A 19324-nucleotide genomic window follows, 5' to 3' on the forward strand; every position below is an offset into this window, starting at 1 on the left:
TTTGCAGAAGGTGAGCGGGGCCTGGAGCCCCATGGCCGCTGACAGCGGTGCCAGGATAGGGCCAGGGTCTCACTGCGTCCAGGCAGAGCCGCTACACCCCATTCCACGCCCCTAGTGGCCGCCAGCATCCTGGCCGCACGAGCTGTTCGTGCTCAAACTGTTAGTGGTTACTGACTCAAGCAGGCCCAGAAAGGTCACCGGGAAGCCCCCAGCCGGGAGCTCTGATTTATTGGCACAGCTGACTGCTTGATCTCAACACGGCGCACACAGAAGGTGCCTCTGACGCCTGTCCTGTGCGTCAGGATCGATGACTGTGTGTCTGTTGCTACTGCAGTCACCTTGCGATTGTGACTGTGTTGTCCGTATTAGAGGTTTGGGGGGTCTTCCAACCTTCTTATGGAACTTTCCAGGAGAAGTAGACAATATTCAGGATGTATTCGTTAGACGCTGAGCATCAGTAGGCGTCAGTAGCTCAGAAGTTACGGGTTGATTTCACCCTTGCAAGTAACATCAGCTTTATCATTTAATTTATTTTTTCCTTGGAAGGTCGTTTTCTTTCCTTGAGTCAAGAGACAGTAGTGTAGTCACTCTGGATACTTTAACTCCAGTGGGTCACAGCTGCGTACTCCTTATTTGCCGTGAGCAGACATGAAAATCGATGATTTCACCATCAAACAAAACCCCACCCAAGAAGGACCCCCTCCCACACCTTGGTGGTAAAAATACAATTCTGGCATAGCTTTAATGTAGACTTTATTCACGTGAAACAAAGAGCAGCCCACATATTGCTGTGAGGACAGGACAGCGCCTTCCATTACTTGATCTGCAAATTCTCCACGAACAGATTGACCCAAGTCACCCAGCTGTGTCCCTGTGATGGGTCTGTCAGCTTTTCCACTGAAATAAATCATTCTTTTCAAAAAATTTTTTCATCTAAGTTTAAAGCCTCCCATTCTCAAAAGATGCGGGACACAGTTGTGTCACACTGGACACTTGATTTGGGCGGGGGGTGGGGGAGAGACACCCTCTGCTGCCCGTACGTTTTCATCGTTTTGTCTTGTTAGCTGATCTCTGTAAGCTCAGCGCTTACCGTCATTATAATCAATTCCCTGTTGTGTTATCGTTTTTTGTTTACTGCCTGGGCCCTTGAACACTCAGAATTCTGTGCTTAGAAACTTATCTGATTCTTCACATCCTTAAAAGTTGGCTCATTCTCAGTTTTTTTTTTTTTCAGAAAATCCAAGTTCTTCTTGTGCAAAGTGAGTTTTAAATATTTAAAATGAAAACAGGAAGTGTCTCAAACCGTGAAACAGCTGTCATCACTTCATTTTACTGTCTGCAAGATGTTAGATGCTGGTTAGACTATAATTTCTTGCTAATTAACACATCCGAGGTAGATGTCTGTGCCACCAGCCCATCAATGTTGCCCCAGAACTTGGGGGACCCAGGCAAGTTTTTGTAACTTTAGGGAAACCACTGTGTGCACGCTGGTGGGATAAGACTTCTGTGTCCTGTTTGATTTACACGTACGTTTTGAGACTGACATTAATTAAAGTGTCAAAATAGCTTTCATCTTTTATGTCGAATCTTTGCCTTTGGTTTGGTTTCTCCAATATCCAAACTCTCATTAGACATTCATGGGCTTGATGACTGTAATTCCTTTTATGCTGTTATCTTTGAAGTTCTAATTAAGAGTGCAGTGAATTTAAGTGTCGCTGTTACATTCAAATAGAACGGCGATGCCTGACTTTCGAAAAATATTTTATCTTGATTACGTATTTATATGACAGAATGCTAATTTTTAAATTTCCTTTTTGGCTTGCAAATGACTTGTAAGGACTGAATTCAGAAATGTGTCCAGAATTCCAGGTGTGGAGGGATAACTGGGCATGCATTTAAAGTAACGATGTATTCACCTTTGAGATTACTCAGAGCCATGTGGAAGCATAGACTGAGCAGCGGTGTATTTCATCCCATTCAAGTTAGTTTACCTCCAATAAGATGTGTTTCTCCAAATTCTCCTTCAGTAGATTTGCTAACCCAACACTTTGAAGACCTAAAGGGAAGTCCTTATGACCGATGTCCTCTGCTTTATGTCATCTGTTGAACAGATGGGGGCTGCTCATACTGATTCAACTTTGCCTGGAGAAAACCTCTAGACCAGCACTGTCCAGCAATGAGAATGTTCTCTGGCCTCTGTCCAGTACTGTCCCCATTGGCTGTTCGTGACTATTGAGCAGTTGAAATGCAGCTCAAATGCGGAGGAACTGATGTTTAAGTGGAGCTGAGATGTTTAGATATTTCAGAAGTTTAGGTCATTTAAACTTGGCTCCGGGCTATGCTATGGGACAAAGCCGTCTGGAATGCGGCCCTTCTCACGCAATCAGGATAAATCATCTACGAGGTTTTGGGCACAGTTCACCTGGCCAGCAGGGTCAGCAGCTGCAGCCTCTCCCCATCTGCCCAGCTCACACCCTTCTGACCAGGGCTTTGAGCCATTTCTTCAGAAAGGGTCCCAATGAGATTAACTCAATCCCGCATATATATACCGCATATATCTGGGAAAGTACGGTTTTCACCTGCCTCTGCCGTGGTTCTCATTCCGCTCTAACAGGGAAGAGAAACATGTCCCTTAAGTATCACTACTATTGGTTTAGTACAACTTTCATAGAAATCTCACTAAAATGTATTATATGCATGGCTCCTTCCATCTTAAATAGTGTAATTAACCTTTTCTTGGTGGCGCAAAGTCTCACATTGGTATCAATAGACTCAGGAGAGAAGGCACGTCACAGAGCCGCTGCTTTCTGTCACCCCCATTATTTTCAGGGTGAGTCCCACCAACTCATCTGATCCCCAAGACATAAGCAGAGTCCAGACTAACTCAGGAAATGGATTAAAACACAAGTGCCTTTTAATCTCTCTCCCTAGAATCAGGAAGCCACTTGAAAATCTCCAGGGATTTTCACAGCATTAGACACATGGTGAAAGAAATCGATGACAGGCTTTTAAACCCAAAAGAATGTTCCTGCCTGGACTCAATTAAAAAATAAAAATAGAGTAGTCAGGCCGTCAGACACCTAAAGATGTTAAGTAATCATTTCATTTTTTACTTTAAAATTTATCTTTGATCACTTTTATTGAAACAAATCTTGGGATGTTTCGAAATCTCTCTGTTGATTCATCTGCTTTTTGAAGCTGTATACACTTTGACAGAATTACATTGCTAAGTTAAAATTAAAATTTTCATTCGTGTGTAATGTTTGTCTGACCTACATGTAGAAAATGATAGATGATACAGCCTGTAACTAACAATGAGCTCACTCATTATTACCTAAACTGTTCAACTGAATAATCGAATATTTTTCTTGAATGTGTAAAACGTTACCTGTCATGGTTTATTTTAATCCGTGGCAGCAAATTAACATGCTCAAATGAGCATTTTTTGTCCTTTCTTTACTATATTTCCCAGCTTCTAATTCTAATTCTAAGGAGGCGTTTAAGAATATACAATTCTACTCCGTGAGATTATAGGTACCGACATGTATTTGTCAAAAGAATGGACTTGTGAATGAGTACCTTGATATACTTTATTTTTCAAAAATTCTGTCACAGTGTTATTTTACTAATCTAAAGTAGTTCGTATACATTAATTTTTATTTACCCAAGGCTGACAACTGACACTTAATTTTTAAATTATCCAATTCAAAAGCATACAGTTGACCAAGAATATAAAAGTGTTGCATTGTCAGCAGTAAACAGCCTCATTCAAAGTCACACGAGGGATCACATCGTGTGCATATAGGGCCTGAGAGGGTGGCAAAAGGGACGTTCAAAATGTGTGTTAAACGCCTGTCTTACGTCTGAAACTACAAATCCCGTTTGGACTTCTGTACTAACGTGTACTAATGGATCTGATATCTGGGTGCCTGGAAATCTTTATGTGTGTTTTCTGAATGTGTTTCTTTAACTTGTGTAAATTTACTCTCAAAACATTAGGTAGCGCCTACTTATTTCATTATAAATGTACGTGTTGGATTTTCACTGGAGCCATTTCAAGGGGAATCAAGTGACAAGTGATAAATACATTCAGGGGCTTAAAACTGTCTCACCCTTGCACATACTTCCCCCATCGAGAAGATGGTGACTGGATCCCAGAGGGTGGGAAATCCTCACGTGTTCAGCCAGAACGTTCCCTGGGCCACTTAGCTAAACGTCGGCCCACATGTCTTCAGGGGAGCCCCACGTTCTGGGGGGACGTCACGTGGTCGTCCCCTGGAACAGCTCGTGGAAGCGTGGCAGCCCTGGAACTCCACAGCCGGCAAGGCTGCCGGGACCCGAGTCTACACTGCCTACCTGAGGACAGCTGCCTCAGAGGATGGCGGGGGATTCGATGCAGGGGTCCCATCCAGAATACCCCAGGGATTAGAGCAGGCTGAGCCGGGTCGAGGTCAGGGAAGGGAGGAAGGAGTCTCTCTAGTCAGCAGCTGCGGGGGCGTTGGGTCCCGTCCTGCCGCTGACTCTCTGGCTGCCCTCAGGAAAATGTTTAAAGATACTGGAACCTCCGTTTTCTCATCTGGGAAATGGAAGAACAAGTGCTATCAACGGCAAGGTTGTTCTGCAGCTTCCATGAGGCTGAAGGATGGAGAGCTCAGATGGCCACAGAGACGCTCTCCCAGTTGTAGCCGTGCCCTTGGGTGTGCTCCTGGCGGGGTGCACACTGATTGTTCTTCCCCGAGACTGTGTCTCCTAAACACCCCTACGGTGACCTGGTAACAGCCTCCGAAGAAATGAGGTGGCGCCGGGTGCTGGTTGCTGTTGGTGTTTGTCTTTCTATCCACTGGGGGAGGAGCCATGAGCAGCTGTAGGCGACCTCCGCTGTCAGGGCCGCCCTCCCCGAGACCGCGCTCCGCCGCCCCTGCGTGAGCTTTGTTCCCCGTCATCCTCGCGACAGCAGATAAGTGACGTTGTGGCTGCTTCCCTTTTACAGATGAGCAAACTGAGGCTGAGAGAAGGCAGCTTCTCCCAGATCACACGCACGCTTACATCACTTTATGTCTGAAGCAAGGAAGATTTACTGTAGCTCTAAAAGAACCAGAATGGAAATATGGGAGATTTCCCTTTCTTTTTTAAAAATTTATTTATTTTTTATGGAAGTATAATTAATTTACAATGTTGTGTTAGTTTCATGTGTACAGCAGAGTGATTCAGATAATATATACATATATATATTCGTTTTCATATTCCTTTCCATTATAGTTTATTACAAGATATTGAATATAGTTCCCTGTGCTATACAGTAGGACCTGTTGTTTATCTAGTTTATATAGAGTAGTGTGTATCTGCTAATCCCAAACTCCTAATCTATCCCTTCCCCTTTGTTAACCATGAGTTTGTTTTCTATGTCTGGCTCTGTTTTTGTTTTGTAAATAAGTTCACGGTATCATATTTTAGATTCCATGTATAAGTGATACCATATGACATTAGTCTTTCTCTGTCTGGCTTACTTCATTTAGCATGATAATCTCTAGGTGGCAAGATTTCATTGTTTTTTATGGCTGAGTAATATTCCATTGTATGTATGTACCACATCTTCACCCATTCCTCTGTCGATGGGCATTTAGGTTGTTTCCATGTCCTGGCTCCGGACATAGGGATGCGTGTATCTTTTCAAATTAGAGCTTTTGTCTTTTCTGGGTATATGTCCAGCAGTGGGATTGCAGGATCATATGGTAGCTCTATTTTTAGTTTTTAAGGAACCTCCACACTGTTCTCCATAGTGACTGCACCAGTTGACATTCCCACCAACAGTGCAGGCGGGCTCCCTGTTCTCCACGCGCTCTCCAGCCGGTGACTTTCGTGCCCACGGGGAAGAAGCTGCAAACTCCAAGCTCCGGAGTCAGCGCATCCACAGGTTGACGGCGTGTTTGGTTTTTTTTTTTTTACCATCTTTATTGGAGTAGAATTTCTTTGCAATGGTGTGTTAGTTTCTGCTGTACAACAAAGTGAATCAGCTATACGTATACATATGTCCCCATATCCCCTCCCTCTGGCGTCTCCCTCCCACCCTCCCTATCCCACCCCTCTAGGTGGTCACAGAGCACCGAGCTGAGCTCCCTGTGCTATGCGGCTGCTTCCCACTAGCTATCGATTTTACGTTTGGTAGTGTATATACGTCCATGCCACTCTCTCACGTCGTCCCAGCTTACCCTTCCCCCTCCCCGTGTCTCAAGTCCATTCTCTATGTCTGTGACAGCATGTTTTTATAAAACATTCACCAGTTAACGTTCTTGAAGAGGCAGGTGTTCTTTGCTTTGCAGTTTTCCTCTCTTGGAGCAGTTCCTTAGCCTGGTGATGGGGCCGGGCTCCCTGACTCCTAGGACCTTGTGTCCTAGTGACCTGGGCCCCATGGGAACGATGCTGGGCTCTCAGCAAGCCCGTTCAGTCCTGGGTGTGCTCTGAGGGGGGCCTGGCAGGGCCGCGACGGTAGGTGTGCGAGGGAGGTTAAAAGGCTGCGTCGACAGGACAGAGGGCGGGACCAGGGCAGGAGGGACCGCAGGGTCGGTGGTGGATGCCTTGTGATTGACTGAACCCGGATGGACAGAGGTGTCCTTAAACCAAAGTGTTTTAGCCACTAGGACAGCACAGGCGGACAGGCCTGCTGAGGATGTTGAAGGTGCCCTTAAGAAGCGGGCTCGAGGCACAAGGACCCTGGGGTGTGGATGACGTTCCGGGGGAAACAGGAAGAGCCGCTCGCAGCCCCACGTCCGGGAGGGCCACTTCCTTCGGCTGGCGACACAGCCTCCGGACTCGGGCTTATTTAGAACAGCAGCTAGTGGTAAGTGCTGGAGGTTGGGAGCCTTTCCTTAAACACCGGAATCTCCCACAGTAAAGCCCTGAATAAAGTCAGCTTTCCACAGTTTTCCTCTAGAGCTTGGTGAGTGTCTTTAAAGATAATGCTTTTAGAGGTTTCTCGGGTGTAAACCATATTCAAAGCCCATTCTTCTAATAATCCTGTGCCCCCCTGTGTTTCCTACCCTTCAGCCCCTCTTTCCCATTCATCCTTTCGAAAATGTGTGCATTTCATAAATTTTCATGCGAAGTTGTTATGTCTTAAGATCATCCTGACATGACAAACTCATTTTGTTTTATTTGCCTGTGTTCATCTGGGATGACACTTGAGGCTTTATTTCTTGGGAAAATCCATTCACGCAGATTTAAAAAATCACTGGCGCAGAGGGTAAAGGTTAGGAATGTTGGTTGAAGTCCCCACACACAGGAGAGGAAATGGTGCATTTCCACACAGCAGCAGGATGGTGATCCCCGGGCACGGTGTCTGGAGGCCCTGAAAGGAAACAGCTGCTCCGTCTGTCCTCACGGACGAGGCTCGGCCCTCCCAGGCCGTCCTCCTGGGCACGTCTGGTCCCCAGGCCAACAGCCCCCGACGCCTGCACCCTGCCTGGGTGCGCGTGCTTTGCGTGGTGATGAGGGTGCCCGGGTCCCTCTCGGAAACACTTCTGCCAATCCTTCCTTCCAGGTAAAGAAACACGACCAGCACCTATGGAAAACCCATTCCTTCAGAGCAGATGTGATATATTCCTGCTGTGAAAATTGGTAACACCCAGAGCCCAGCAAATATACCTGATGAATTTGGGGTGCCTTCTAAGAGGCAGTTAATATCATTTCATGTCGAATTGCACTTATTTTCTTTGGGGGGTTTACTGTCAGCGTCATGTGTAGAACTCCAGTGTGTGCGGGGCTCAGAGGAGGCGAAGTGGTGGTTATGAACCGGGTAGACGTGGAGACCCGGGTCCCTTCTCAGTCGCCTCCTACGGCTTGTACCCAGGGAGCGTGTACTTATGGGGAGCAAAGAGCTTTCTGATACTGTGTGTTTTTCTCCATGATTAAAAGAATACCTATTCATCAGAAGCGTTGGTAGGATATACAGAGAACTGTCAGCCACACCGTCACTGAATGATGCCCGTGGTTAAAATGTACTTCTCATCTTTCTTCATTCACAGATTTTCTTTACAATAGATTCCATCTTAGGCTGGATAGAGTCGAGTAGGCCCTGCTTTTTTAACTTGGAGTTATAAGCATCTCGCCTGCTACCATGACCGGCGTGTAGACGATGGTGTGGCTTCCTTCTGCCCTGCTGAGTCAGACGTTACTTATTCAGCTGGATTTGGGGGTGTTTTTATAGTTTTTCGCTGTTATACACACATCCCTGTCGACTCTCTCTGAGCATAAAGGGTTTTCCCCACACTCTGCCTCATTTTGCTAGGCTAGACGTCGGGGAGAAACCTGCCCAGTGGCCAAGGGAGGGCTCGGTCGTGGACCAGATTCCCTGCGGGCGGCGGGGACCCGGCCCCGCTGACGGACCTCTGTCTCTCTTCCAGCCGTGTCCTACACCAACTACAAAAAGACACCACCGCCCGTACCCCCCCGCGCCACCTCCAAGCCTCTGATCTCGGTGACGGCGCAGAGCAGCACCGAGTCCACGCAGGACGCCTACCAGGACAGCCGCGCCCAGAGGATGGCCCCGTGGCCCCAGGACGGCCGCGGCCTCTACAACTCCACGGACAGTCTGGACAGCAACAAGGCCATGAGCCTGGCCCTGGAGACGGCCGCGGCCCAGCGCCATGCCGCCGAGGGCCAGGGCGGCTCGGTGCGGACCGGTGACAAGGCCACCCTCGTGTCCAAGGCCGAGAGCTTCCTCCAGAGCCGGCGCTCCTCCATCGGGGTCCAGGTACCTCCCGCGTGCCCCCCACGGTGACACAGACCAAGCACTGCTGGCCTTGGCCCGGGCCCTCGCAGGGACCCCGCGGGGCCAGAGGATTCAGAGCCTGGGCCCGGCCTTCAGGGGAGGCCGGCCTGTGGGTGCAGCGGGCGGGATGCCCTGGCCAGGCCCACCCGCCACCCGGAGGGCCCCCCCCAGGCATTTCCAGGGGCTGCCAGCGGCTTGGAGCGTATGGAAATAGGTTATGCTGACACTTAAGAAGGAGGTTTTGTGGTTGAAACCTGATTTTTAGTCTTGTGGCCGAACAGTAGAGAGGGGAGGAAGGGCATTGGGACCAAAGGTGAATGACAGGGAAGGGCTGCTTGTACGAAAAAGGGGCTCACAGCTACTCGAGGTGAGCCCGAAAGTCCCCGCGCCGACCCCAGGACGCTGGTGGGTTAGCTCTGGTTCACTGTGTTCTGAGCACTGAGGGCCGAGCCACCTCCGCTCAGGCCGCAGAGGCCGCCCCTACGCCAGCTCCCACCACCGCGTCCACTCGGGAGCAGGGGCGGGGAAGGCGCCTGGCTAGGAAGAGCACCGTCCAGCTCCTGCCCCAACCTGGGGACGGCCCAGGACAGGCCTCGCGCGGACCACGTTTCCCAAGATTTCTGCCGTGACTCCCTGCAAGAGGTGGTGTCGGCCAGCCAGGCAGGTTCCCCGTGGCGTCCTCGGCGAGCACGGGCGCCTCCACCAGCCCGAGTCCAGCCGAGGGCTTCCCTGGCGCCAGGGAGGAGGGCCTGCGAGCTCAGCAGATGTGAGAGGGGAGCCGTGTCCTGGGCGTCGGGGGCCGGGGGACGCAGGCTGGGGAGACTGCCCGCTGGTCTGGGTCCTCTGAACCCGGTCTCCACACTGTGGCTTCGTTGTTTTGTTTAGGACTCTGAATTCCCAGAGCACCAGCCATACCCAAGGTCAGATGTAAGTACCGAAATAACTCCAAAGCCAAGTACGCATGAATTTTCTTTTTTCTCCCTTTTTGGATTATCCATACAACTGCTCATGTCACCTCTCTCTGTCCTGATTCTATATGCCAGGCTCTATGCTAGGTGCTCCCAGATTACTGCAGGGAACCCTTGCATCCCCTGATGACACAGAATCAGCCCCACTCTGATGAGGACGAAACTGGGGCTCAAACGGGCAGGCGACTTGCTGCAGACGAGGCCTGGCCAGGCGGGGGGCACTGGTACGGGGGCAGCTGGCGTTCACTCGGGGGTCGCTCTGCCATTAGACTCACGTCTCCAGACGAGACTTGTGAGGCCCCCAAGCTCAGGAGGCCAAGGTCACCTTCCTGGGCGCGTGTGCCCCCTGGTCTGCCCACCCGCCCCCTCCCACAGGGGCACGGCCCACCCAGCCACAAACAAGGCTGGAGGGTCGACTTCCAAACACGAGGAGTTGCTGACTTAGCCGAAAATAGCGGGAATTTCCAGGTAATTCCGATAATTTCAGGTAATTCCAGACGCCCATAAAGCGAGTTTATCCGGCCACCACTTCCTGCCTGCAAGTCACCCCAGGAGCCACCCCCCCACGCCCCATCCTGCTTCCGGCCGCAGTGCCTCTCCCCAGAAGGTCCCCCGCTCTGCCCAGGCCACCCTCCCTACCAGCCTCGCCGGACCCGCCCCCAGCTGTGCATCGCGTGCCGGCCGGGCGCACCTGCCGCCTCTTGGTACCCAGCGCCTAGCACAGCGCCTGGCACATAGCGAGCTCTCGGTCAGTGTCGGTGGGCGAGTGTGGGCGAGCGTGCGAATGCAGGGGTTCCGCTTTCCTCCTGGTGGCATGTCACAGCACGATGCGAGCTTGTCACCTCGCGGTGGCCAAGGGAAGTGAGCTGGAAACCAAAGAAGATGTCGTCCAAGAAACTCGGGTGTCAGGATAATTGGGAGACAGATGGGTGTGGGGCGCCAGCTCGAGGGCACAGGGGGGAAGAGGGATGAAGTGAAGACCGAGCCGATGGGAGGACCACCCCTAGATGCCTAGAAAGCTCTAGAAGAATGCTCGAGGGCGTCAGGGTGGGCAGGGCACAAAGTAGAGGTGACGCTGAGGGCGAAGAAGGGGGCTGGCTGGGGGCCACGTGTGGATCTGCTGAGTCTGCGTCCCAGCCCCGCCCCGAGCTGCCCTCATCCTCACGGTAGTCCCACGGGCCAGCTAGAGCCACATCCCCGTCAGGGACGGGGAGCCCGAGGCTGGGGGTGAGTGACTTGCCTACAGGTCGACAGCCGCAGGGGGAGGATGGGACCCCAGCCTGCAGTCTCCTGCCGCACACGGAAGGGGAAGAAATGAGGGTCCTGCGGTGACACCCCCCCGGGAGCCTGCTGTGGTTCTCACCCCATGACCCCTCGTGGAGGGCGGCAACGCCCCCGGCCCCATCACGCTGTCCTCAGCTTGCGGGGCAGGGTGGCTGGTGTTCTGCGAGCCCGTCCAGCGCTGGGGGGACGGGTTCCCGCCTGGCCTGCCAGAACCAGGACCTGACGGGTTCCCAGAACCACAGCTGTGGGGGAAACTTAGACAGTGCAGAGTCTTTTCATTGTACAGACACTGTCCTTCCCACCAAGTAGTGTGCCCTCCTGCCTGCACCTTCCCTGGAGCCCGGGCCCAGGATGAGCACTGATGTGTAGGGTCCTCAGGGGCTCAGCTCAGGGCACCTCCTGTGACATCCTGCCCCAGGCCCTGCAGGTGTGCGCTACACCTGGGTCCCTCCTGGTGACATATCCCGGCCAGCACACCTGTCTTCTCACCTGGAGCCCACACCTGGCCCTACCTCACTTTTCTTCACGATGGTGGTGACATTTAGCTATTTTCTTTGTGCTCACTTTTGTTTTTATCTGTGGTTTGTCTGTTATTGCAGTTTCTACTTGTGTGTGTGTGTGTGTGTGTGTGTGTGTGTGTGTGTGTGTGTGTGAGAAACTCTGTAGAACACGTTTACTGTTCCCATACCCTGTGATGTGGTTTAATGTCAGGGATCATTCAATCCCGTCTGCCTCAGTCACCCCATCTCTAAAATGGGAGCGATTCCCACTCTGCGGTGTCACAAGCTGGTTACTGGGTTTAACATCCTCTCTGTGGTGATGCTGATTTACCCTGACCCAGGACGCCCTCGGAGTCCCAGCCGTTTCATGTTTCCAGCAAGCCTTCCCTCCCCACCCCACCTTCCTAACTGCTTCTGCTGGGGCTGCGAGCATCTCACAGAGCAGGGCTGGCAAATCATATTTAACTGTTGGACTTGTAATAAGTCCCTGAGGGAACTGCGGGGACTTTGTATGGGAAGCAATGTACCCGCTTTGCTATGTGTGAAGTGTTGAAGGCAGAGCCTAAAATGAGCTCAGTTTAGAGCAAAAACTTGAGATTGGAGCTCCAGCAAATATCCTGGTAACGGCTTGCTCCTCTCTGGTGCTTCCAACTACGGGCAATCAGCCTTCACCTCCCGAAAACGCGGGCCACGCACACACATGCACAGTCCCACGTGTGCGCTCACGTGTACACACGTGTGCTGCACACATGCACGTGCACACGTCCGTGCAGGCATATACACGCACACACGTGTGCACTCACACACACACCGGCCACACCAAACTCCTTGTTCCCTAACTGGTCTGTGCGGGACCGCCCTTCCCACTGCTCCTCCTGGCCCGAGGCTCAGCATGCGTCCCTCCACTGAGGCCCGGGGAGAGTGAGGCGGGGGCTTCCGGATCCCGGCGCCCACCACTCACTGCAGCGATGGGGTGGTCCTTTCCCCTTTCATCAGTGAGCACCTCCAGTATAGCGTTTGCTTCACAGAGAGTTCGCTTAAAATACAGGGATTTTGCTGATTTCATCTTTCTTCTCAATGCCTGGAACACCGTGGATCTTGTAAAAAAAAAATGAACGTACGCATATATTTCTCCAAACCTTTACAATCCTTTTACCCTCCTGGGCAGAATTTTCTCTCGGGAAAAGATCCCTTTGATTTCCTTTCCACCGTGCAAAACAGTAATTCCTTTTCTTTGTCCCAAATTTACTTTTTTTCCCCGTCTACATAAAGCTGTCCCAGGATTTCTGAAATGATAAATATTTACCTCATCCTGACCTTGTACCACTGAATCATATCCCCCTTCACCTTTACCTTCTGAAAAGTAGAGCTGTATCTTCATGTTTTTCTTACAAAGGCTTCATATGACAAACACTGTAAAATCTAAAAGTCATTCAATATAAACTCCTTGAATTTAATACCTTATTGTTAATATAGCTGATGATCCTAAAAGCGGGCGTGAGAGGGCAGAGCGTTAGATGTGCTGTGGAGAAACTGAGCTGAATCTGGCTCCACCCAAAGAGTCTTACGTCGATCAGACCAGGTGCCCAGCGCTTCACTCGCTTTTGAGAGTAGGAAGAAAAGACTCCACTGAATTTAAGAGATTTACCCAAGTACCACACGGCCGGCAAGTGGCAGGATTTGACTGCCTCCAAAGCTGCTTTTCCTCATTCACTGTAAAAATAAGAGAATTATAAGAGAAAACGTACACACTAGAGAAAGGAAGAAAAAAGCACTTTGTGATACCTTGTTGGTATTTTTTCGTCACTTTATGGCATGTTTATGTATCTGTGAAGATGTGTATGTTGTACGTGTGCACACACGTCTTGTGATCTGACCGCTCACGCCACCTGCTAGTCTACATTCCTTAGTGGACATTGTACCGTAAGCATCTTTCGTGGTGTCATCCTTAAACCATCATTTTCATAGCTGCACAGCTATTCTGTGTCATGAGAAATGAAAACTTACCATATGTTACTATTATCCTACTTTCCTAGCCTCCTATTTTTCCCATGTGTCACCTTATAATTTGTTAGAATTCGAGGTAACTTCTTTAGACCAGAATCCCAAGACTGGAAAAAGTAAGGCAAATACTTGGAACATTTTTATGATGAAAAGCTAATGCTCTTTCCATTACAAATACCTCTCTAAAACTATATGAAGGAAGCAATTTCACCCATATTATGTATCTATCAAATTCGACAATACCTACCCACATTGTAAAATGGGATAGCTTTGCCTCAGCCACCACGTGGGCTGGGAGTATAGTCACCAAAGTACATGCACGTGCAGACATGTATTCATAGCGGCGTCCTTGACAATGTCAGAAAACTAGTAATAACCAAATTATCGCTCCATTGAAGACTGATTAAATAAATCAGGTTATAGCCATAGAGTGGAATAGCACTTAAAGCACAAGGCAGCTCCTTTTGCACTGACATGGGGTAACATTTTTAATATATTAACTTTTATTGCAATCTTTTTGTGTAAAACAGTAACAGTCTCCCCACCCAGCAAGGTAACATTTATGTGAGCCATGACCCACTTGAAACTCAAAAGACGTGGTGATTAATAGCAAGGTTAGGAATTTTATGCAAGTACGTTTCCCTCTGCAGTCAACCTATTTCCTGTTCCAGCCGCCAAAATATGCAACACAAATGAGAGATGACTTCTGTGCATGTTTTCAGAATTACACCAATAAAGGGAGCTGCAGGGTCTCCATGTGGCCATGTTGATTCTGGCCACAGCAGATCAGTGCAGAGCATGGCTCTGCCCCCGACAAGCTGTGCACCCCTGGGCAAGTTACTCACCTTCTCTGATTCCTCAGTGTTCCATGTGCCTGGAAACGACACAGGGTATCATGTGCACCAGGTGTAGTAACACTTGTCTGCTCTCAGCATGGTACCCGGTGCGGGGTCAGCGGAAAACAAATGCCGGCTCGCTCTTAGTACCGCGACTTCTACTCACCACAAAATGAGTCAGCCCCCAGTGACAAAGGCTTAGCCGAGGGGCATCCCAAGTTACAGGCACGATTGTTAAGTACATCTTTTTTCTCATAACTCACAGGAGAGCGTCCTGATTATTCGTTTAATGGTTTGTATCTTACCTTTGCAGCGATCATTAATATTTTTAAGAAAAGATGTGTTTGACAGTTTAGTTATGACATTTGTGGATTGGGGTCAAAAGTCCTTTTGAGACAATAGGCAATATTCTTTGTGAAAAGGAAAAGGGACAGTGTAGTAGCTGGGGTAATATTTGACTAAACTAACCTTTGGTTTTGCAGACTTTTCATACTGAGAGTTTGCGGGGCAGGTGGGGGGTTGTTTGTTTACTTGTTTGTTTGTTTAGAAAACCTGCGCTACTAGAATTCTCTCACGAGTTAACTTTACACCAGTGACGATCATAAATGCTTCTTTGGGTTTGGGGAGACTTTTTGGCAAGCGCAACCACCATAAGGATTGTGTGTAGAATGTACGATTTCTGTTCTGTTCTGACATCGCCCTGCTCTGGGCACATCATTAGCAGAAAGAGAGACAGCTCTGTGTAGGCGCAGATGGAGAGGTTGCCCCGGTGCTCCTGGTAAATGCTTAAATTCCTTCCGTGTGTTCTTGTATGTGGATGCAGCCATCAGCACAGTCCTATTAAATCGCGTGTGTGTTTTGTTAGCTCTCTCTGGTTCATGCTGTACCTGTAGGGTGTGATAAGAGCTTTTAAGTCCTCTCAAAACGCGATCTAACAAAGCCTATTTTTTGCCGGGAGCGAAACAAAGCCATTTCATTTGCATACATTTAAAAGACTGAGGTGCCCTGCTGAGTTCAAGTGGTGACACAGCATTTGACGGAACACAGTAGCGACTTACGCCAGGATGAGTGCATTTCCCTCTCTCTGTCGTTTTCCTGGGTCAAGTGCATCTCTGCATTAATTAAACAGATACATAATTAATTACCACAAATGAATACACACACACAGTCCCTGACCCAGGTCCCTTGTCTTGGTTCTAAAATAAGGTGTTCTGTGTTGAATTAGGTGGAAACAGCTACCGACTCTGACACGGAGAGCCGTGGCCTGCGGGAGTACCAGTCTGTTGGCGTGCAGGTGGAGAACGAGAAACGGTAACCAGCCCCCCAGATACCCGCCATCTCCCAAGCGGGGCTCTTGGTTTGTAACCTGACTGCAAGTGTCTAGACCACACTGACCATCAATAATTCAGGCCATTTGACCATCAATAATTCAGGCCAGGAAACAGGGTCATATCTTTATACTTTTCAACGTATATCATTCTAAGTGTGAATTAACATCCTCCTATGCCTTGTTTCTGCAAGCGGCAGGGGACCCGCTTCTTCTAAAGTAATTTACCACCTACGAAAGCAGGGGGGCTGGCAGCTCTGAATGTTACAGTCCTTTATCCAAAGGGAAAAAACAGGCTGAGGGTGAAACAAACACAGGTTTTCTCACCTTATCATGTTAAAAGTAAAAGGAAAGACAGAGAGAGAGGGAGGGAGGTTGAAAGAAGTTTAAGACCTTAGCTGTGCTGGGATTGTGACACTTCAAAGGAACCCCTCAAACTGTCAAACACAGAGAAGTCCATTACAGGAGTGTTGTTTTTGTAACAAAAACAGGATGACTATTTTATTTGATATTTAAAATAGCATATCTTGTAAATTTCATAAGCACACATTTTGATGAGCGCGTTACATCGTGAAGCCCCGGTGATTCGCTCACGGTGGAGGGCTTTAGGACCAACCTGCAAAGATTTTGATTGCCGAGGAATTCAGAACACAAACTGATGGCTTCCCCAGGACACCAAGCTCTCAGAACCCGCACATCGTCGTCTGTACCTGGGGACCGGGGCTGGCTGTCTCCATCCCCCGCGGTGGCTTGTTCTCAGCTCCTTTGCCTCCAGGGCAGGAGATGGTGGCAGGTCCATTAACCAGCTGTACTCACAGCTGTGTGCCATCTGGGGGGCCAGTTGCTGCGGAGCCAAAACATGTAGCATGGGCAAAGTTTGGATGTGCAGACACACATGCACGTGCGCGCGCGCGCGTGCACACACACACACACACACAGTTCTCACCAGCAAAATCTGCACTCCTGTTATAAGCTCACTTCTGCCAGTCATTTCAGTATCTGGCTGTGCGGAATGACTGACGTTTAAATACATACGATGAAAATGTTTTTTAAACACCTGCTGAGGTCAGAATTTGGATTCACTGTTTTGCATAAAAGACAACATCGGGATGATATTACATTATTCAGATAGGAGAAGAAACTCATGTCCTAAGCTGTGATAGGAATAGCCACCAAAACTCAGTAGGACACAGATGTTGTTACTTAAAAGAATTGTAGACATAAAAGAAGCAGCAGGGCTTCGTTTCACATGTATGCCACAAACAGAAGAGAGTAAACTTGTAGCGTCTTTCTGAAAGGCAAGTGACCACTCCACGGTAGTGGTTTCACGGGATACATAAAGCCTCCTTGTGTCGTGCAATAAACTTAAGTCTTAAGCGGGCATTATTTAGACATTGAAACTTAGGTAGAAGGTAGAGGTTCATTGTTTGCAAAGCCAAATGGTGTTCTGCCATAGGTGAAGCACCAGAGTGCTTGTAATAGAGATGAAAACACTCGTCTTCCCCGCGAGGTGCCGGCTTGTGGCCCAGGCGCACTGCTGATAAGTGCATCTAGGTTTTGCTACACGATGGCACCTCGCAAAGGCCCCACTTGTCCCCCTTGCCTCCCTTGCAGGTGCGGACGCTTTAAGCGTTCCAACAGCGTGACGGCCGCGGTGCAGGCGGACCTGGAGCTGGAGGGCTTCCCAGGACATGTCGCCACGGAGGACAAGGGCCTACAGTTCGGGTCCTCCTTCCAGAGGCACTCGGAGCCCAGCACCCCGACCCAGTACGGGGCGGTGCGGACCGTCCGGACCCAGGGGCTCTTCAGCTACCGAGAGGACTATCGGACCCCCGTGGACACTGCCGACCTGCCCCCTCCCGACCCCTGGCTGGAGCCGTCCATGGACACGGTGGATGGCGGCCGCATGTCTCCGTGCCACAGGGACGGCGCTTGGTTTCTGAAGCTGCTGCACAGCGAGACGAAGAGGATGGAAGGCTGGTGCAAAGAGATGGAGAGGGAAGCGGAGGAGAACGACCTCGCGGAGGAAAGTAAGGGCCCAGGTCTCCTCTGAGGCTTGTAGACACTCGTGATGTTGCCGTAACACAAACGGTAGAATCCCCAGGCAGAGTCCCTGGGTCCCTGAGTAAATTTAAGTGAGTGGGCTTCCTGCTGCCTCCCACCAATTCTCAGACACAGTAAACGAGCAGAAAAGCAAGCGCTAAAGTATTCAAGGGCATCCTTTTGTTTTGTTTTGTTTGTTGGATAACAGGATGGCTTGTGCTCACAGGGAGGTAGTTTATCTCATGTTCCACGTGCCGGTTCTCTTGAATTCTGGCAATGACTTGATATGGAGCAGTTTTCTAGCATCATGACTGTCCCGTGTTTATAAGAAATTGCATTGGCTTTATGCCAAAGAAACGTTGGCTACGGTAGACGACTAACCAGCCAGCTGGTGGTGGCGGCTCCCGGTTCCCCATCCCCGGGCGGGTGGGGATCTAAGTTCCCCGACCTCGTGTGGGCAGCGCAGATCTGCTCCCAACCCTTTACGCCAGGTGGGTCTCCGGCTCTTGCGCAGAAAGGCACCAGCCTCCCCTTTCCCTGAAGAAACTTATTGTCAGGGTTGTCCGGAAGCAGCATCCTTTATGAATTGCTGTGTTGATTTCGAAACAGATACCTCCTGACTTTTGTTTATAGACCGAGAATACCACAAGAATGATTGCAACGTACATACAACTAACAAATTTTGTCTTTACCAAATACAGTTTCACAGAGGCGTTTCTGAATGTCTTACCTCGACAAAGCATGCTCTTTTTAAGTTTTTCTTTTTCCATGAAGTCCTTTGTACAATTGCTAGATCACTATAAATCCTGAAGTTCAAAAGGACACCTGACGTCCTTGGGAATGTCGCCCTGACATTGCATTCCAGAAATCTGCTGTAGGAGAATATGTCAATAATCCTGACAGTGGAGACATAAGGATGAAAGTTTCAGGACGGTAACTTATAGACACAGTGGCCCTGGCCGCTGAGGAGTCCAAGAAAATGGTTGGTGTTTTGATCCTGAGTTGTTAAAATGTACATTGCTAACTTAGGAAGAAAGGGGAAGAGTGCCATGCCTTCAGATCCCCAATTCTCTTCTCCCACATCCCTCTGTCAGTCATCACACCCCACACCTCCTTCGCCGGAGTGGGTACTAGACGCTGAGGGTTTTGGAGGAAGTATAGCCTGTGCCCCGGCCATGCGGCATCGCTGCACGTAGCTGCCGAAGTCACACCGCCCCCATGCGTTTGTCCACACGTGTCACCTGTCGAGGGCGCAGCCGACGGTGACTGCGCTCAATCCGATGTTTAAAAATCCCTCGTTTCCCGCAGCCTTTCTTCACTTGTCAGTATGTGCTTCAACGGGGCGACACCGTTTGAATTGTATCAGGGATTTATCCTCTTTACCCAGAGTTGACCCGGGATTTGAAGGAGACTGTCAGCTCCCGCTCTGTGCACACCCCCGCGTTCAGCCCGGGCTTGGTGAGCGGTCCTCGGGGCTTGTGAGACGTGAGCCTGAGGTTGATGAGTCGGGATGTGTTTCCTACACCCTGTGGTTCCTCCATGAAATACCTTTGAAGGGGAGGAGATGGGGGGACAGTTCAGCAAGAGGTAACCCT

The 19324-nt window shown here is 49.7% G+C and overlaps 1 protein-coding gene across 1 annotated transcript in view; it reads left to right on the forward strand.

The window, feature by feature from the left end:
• DLGAP2 (DLG associated protein 2) overlaps positions 1 to 19324 on the forward strand; it is a 146293-nt gene that overhangs the window by 110499 nt on the left and 16470 nt on the right. Inside the window, exons 6-9 of the mRNA XM_060136277.1 lie at positions 8400 to 8749; positions 9653 to 9694; positions 15585 to 15670; positions 17301 to 17716. Coding sequence (XP_059992260.1) covers positions 8400 to 8749; positions 9653 to 9694; positions 15585 to 15670; positions 17301 to 17716 — 894 coding nt within the window. The remainder of the gene's footprint in view (positions 1 to 8399; positions 8750 to 9652; positions 9695 to 15584; positions 15671 to 17300; positions 17717 to 19324) is intronic.

Source organism: Lagenorhynchus albirostris, chromosome 21, assembly GCF_949774975.1.
Source record: "Lagenorhynchus albirostris chromosome 21, mLagAlb1.1, whole genome shotgun sequence".
NCBI classification, from domain to species: domain Eukaryota; kingdom Metazoa; phylum Chordata; class Mammalia; order Artiodactyla; family Delphinidae; genus Lagenorhynchus; species Lagenorhynchus albirostris.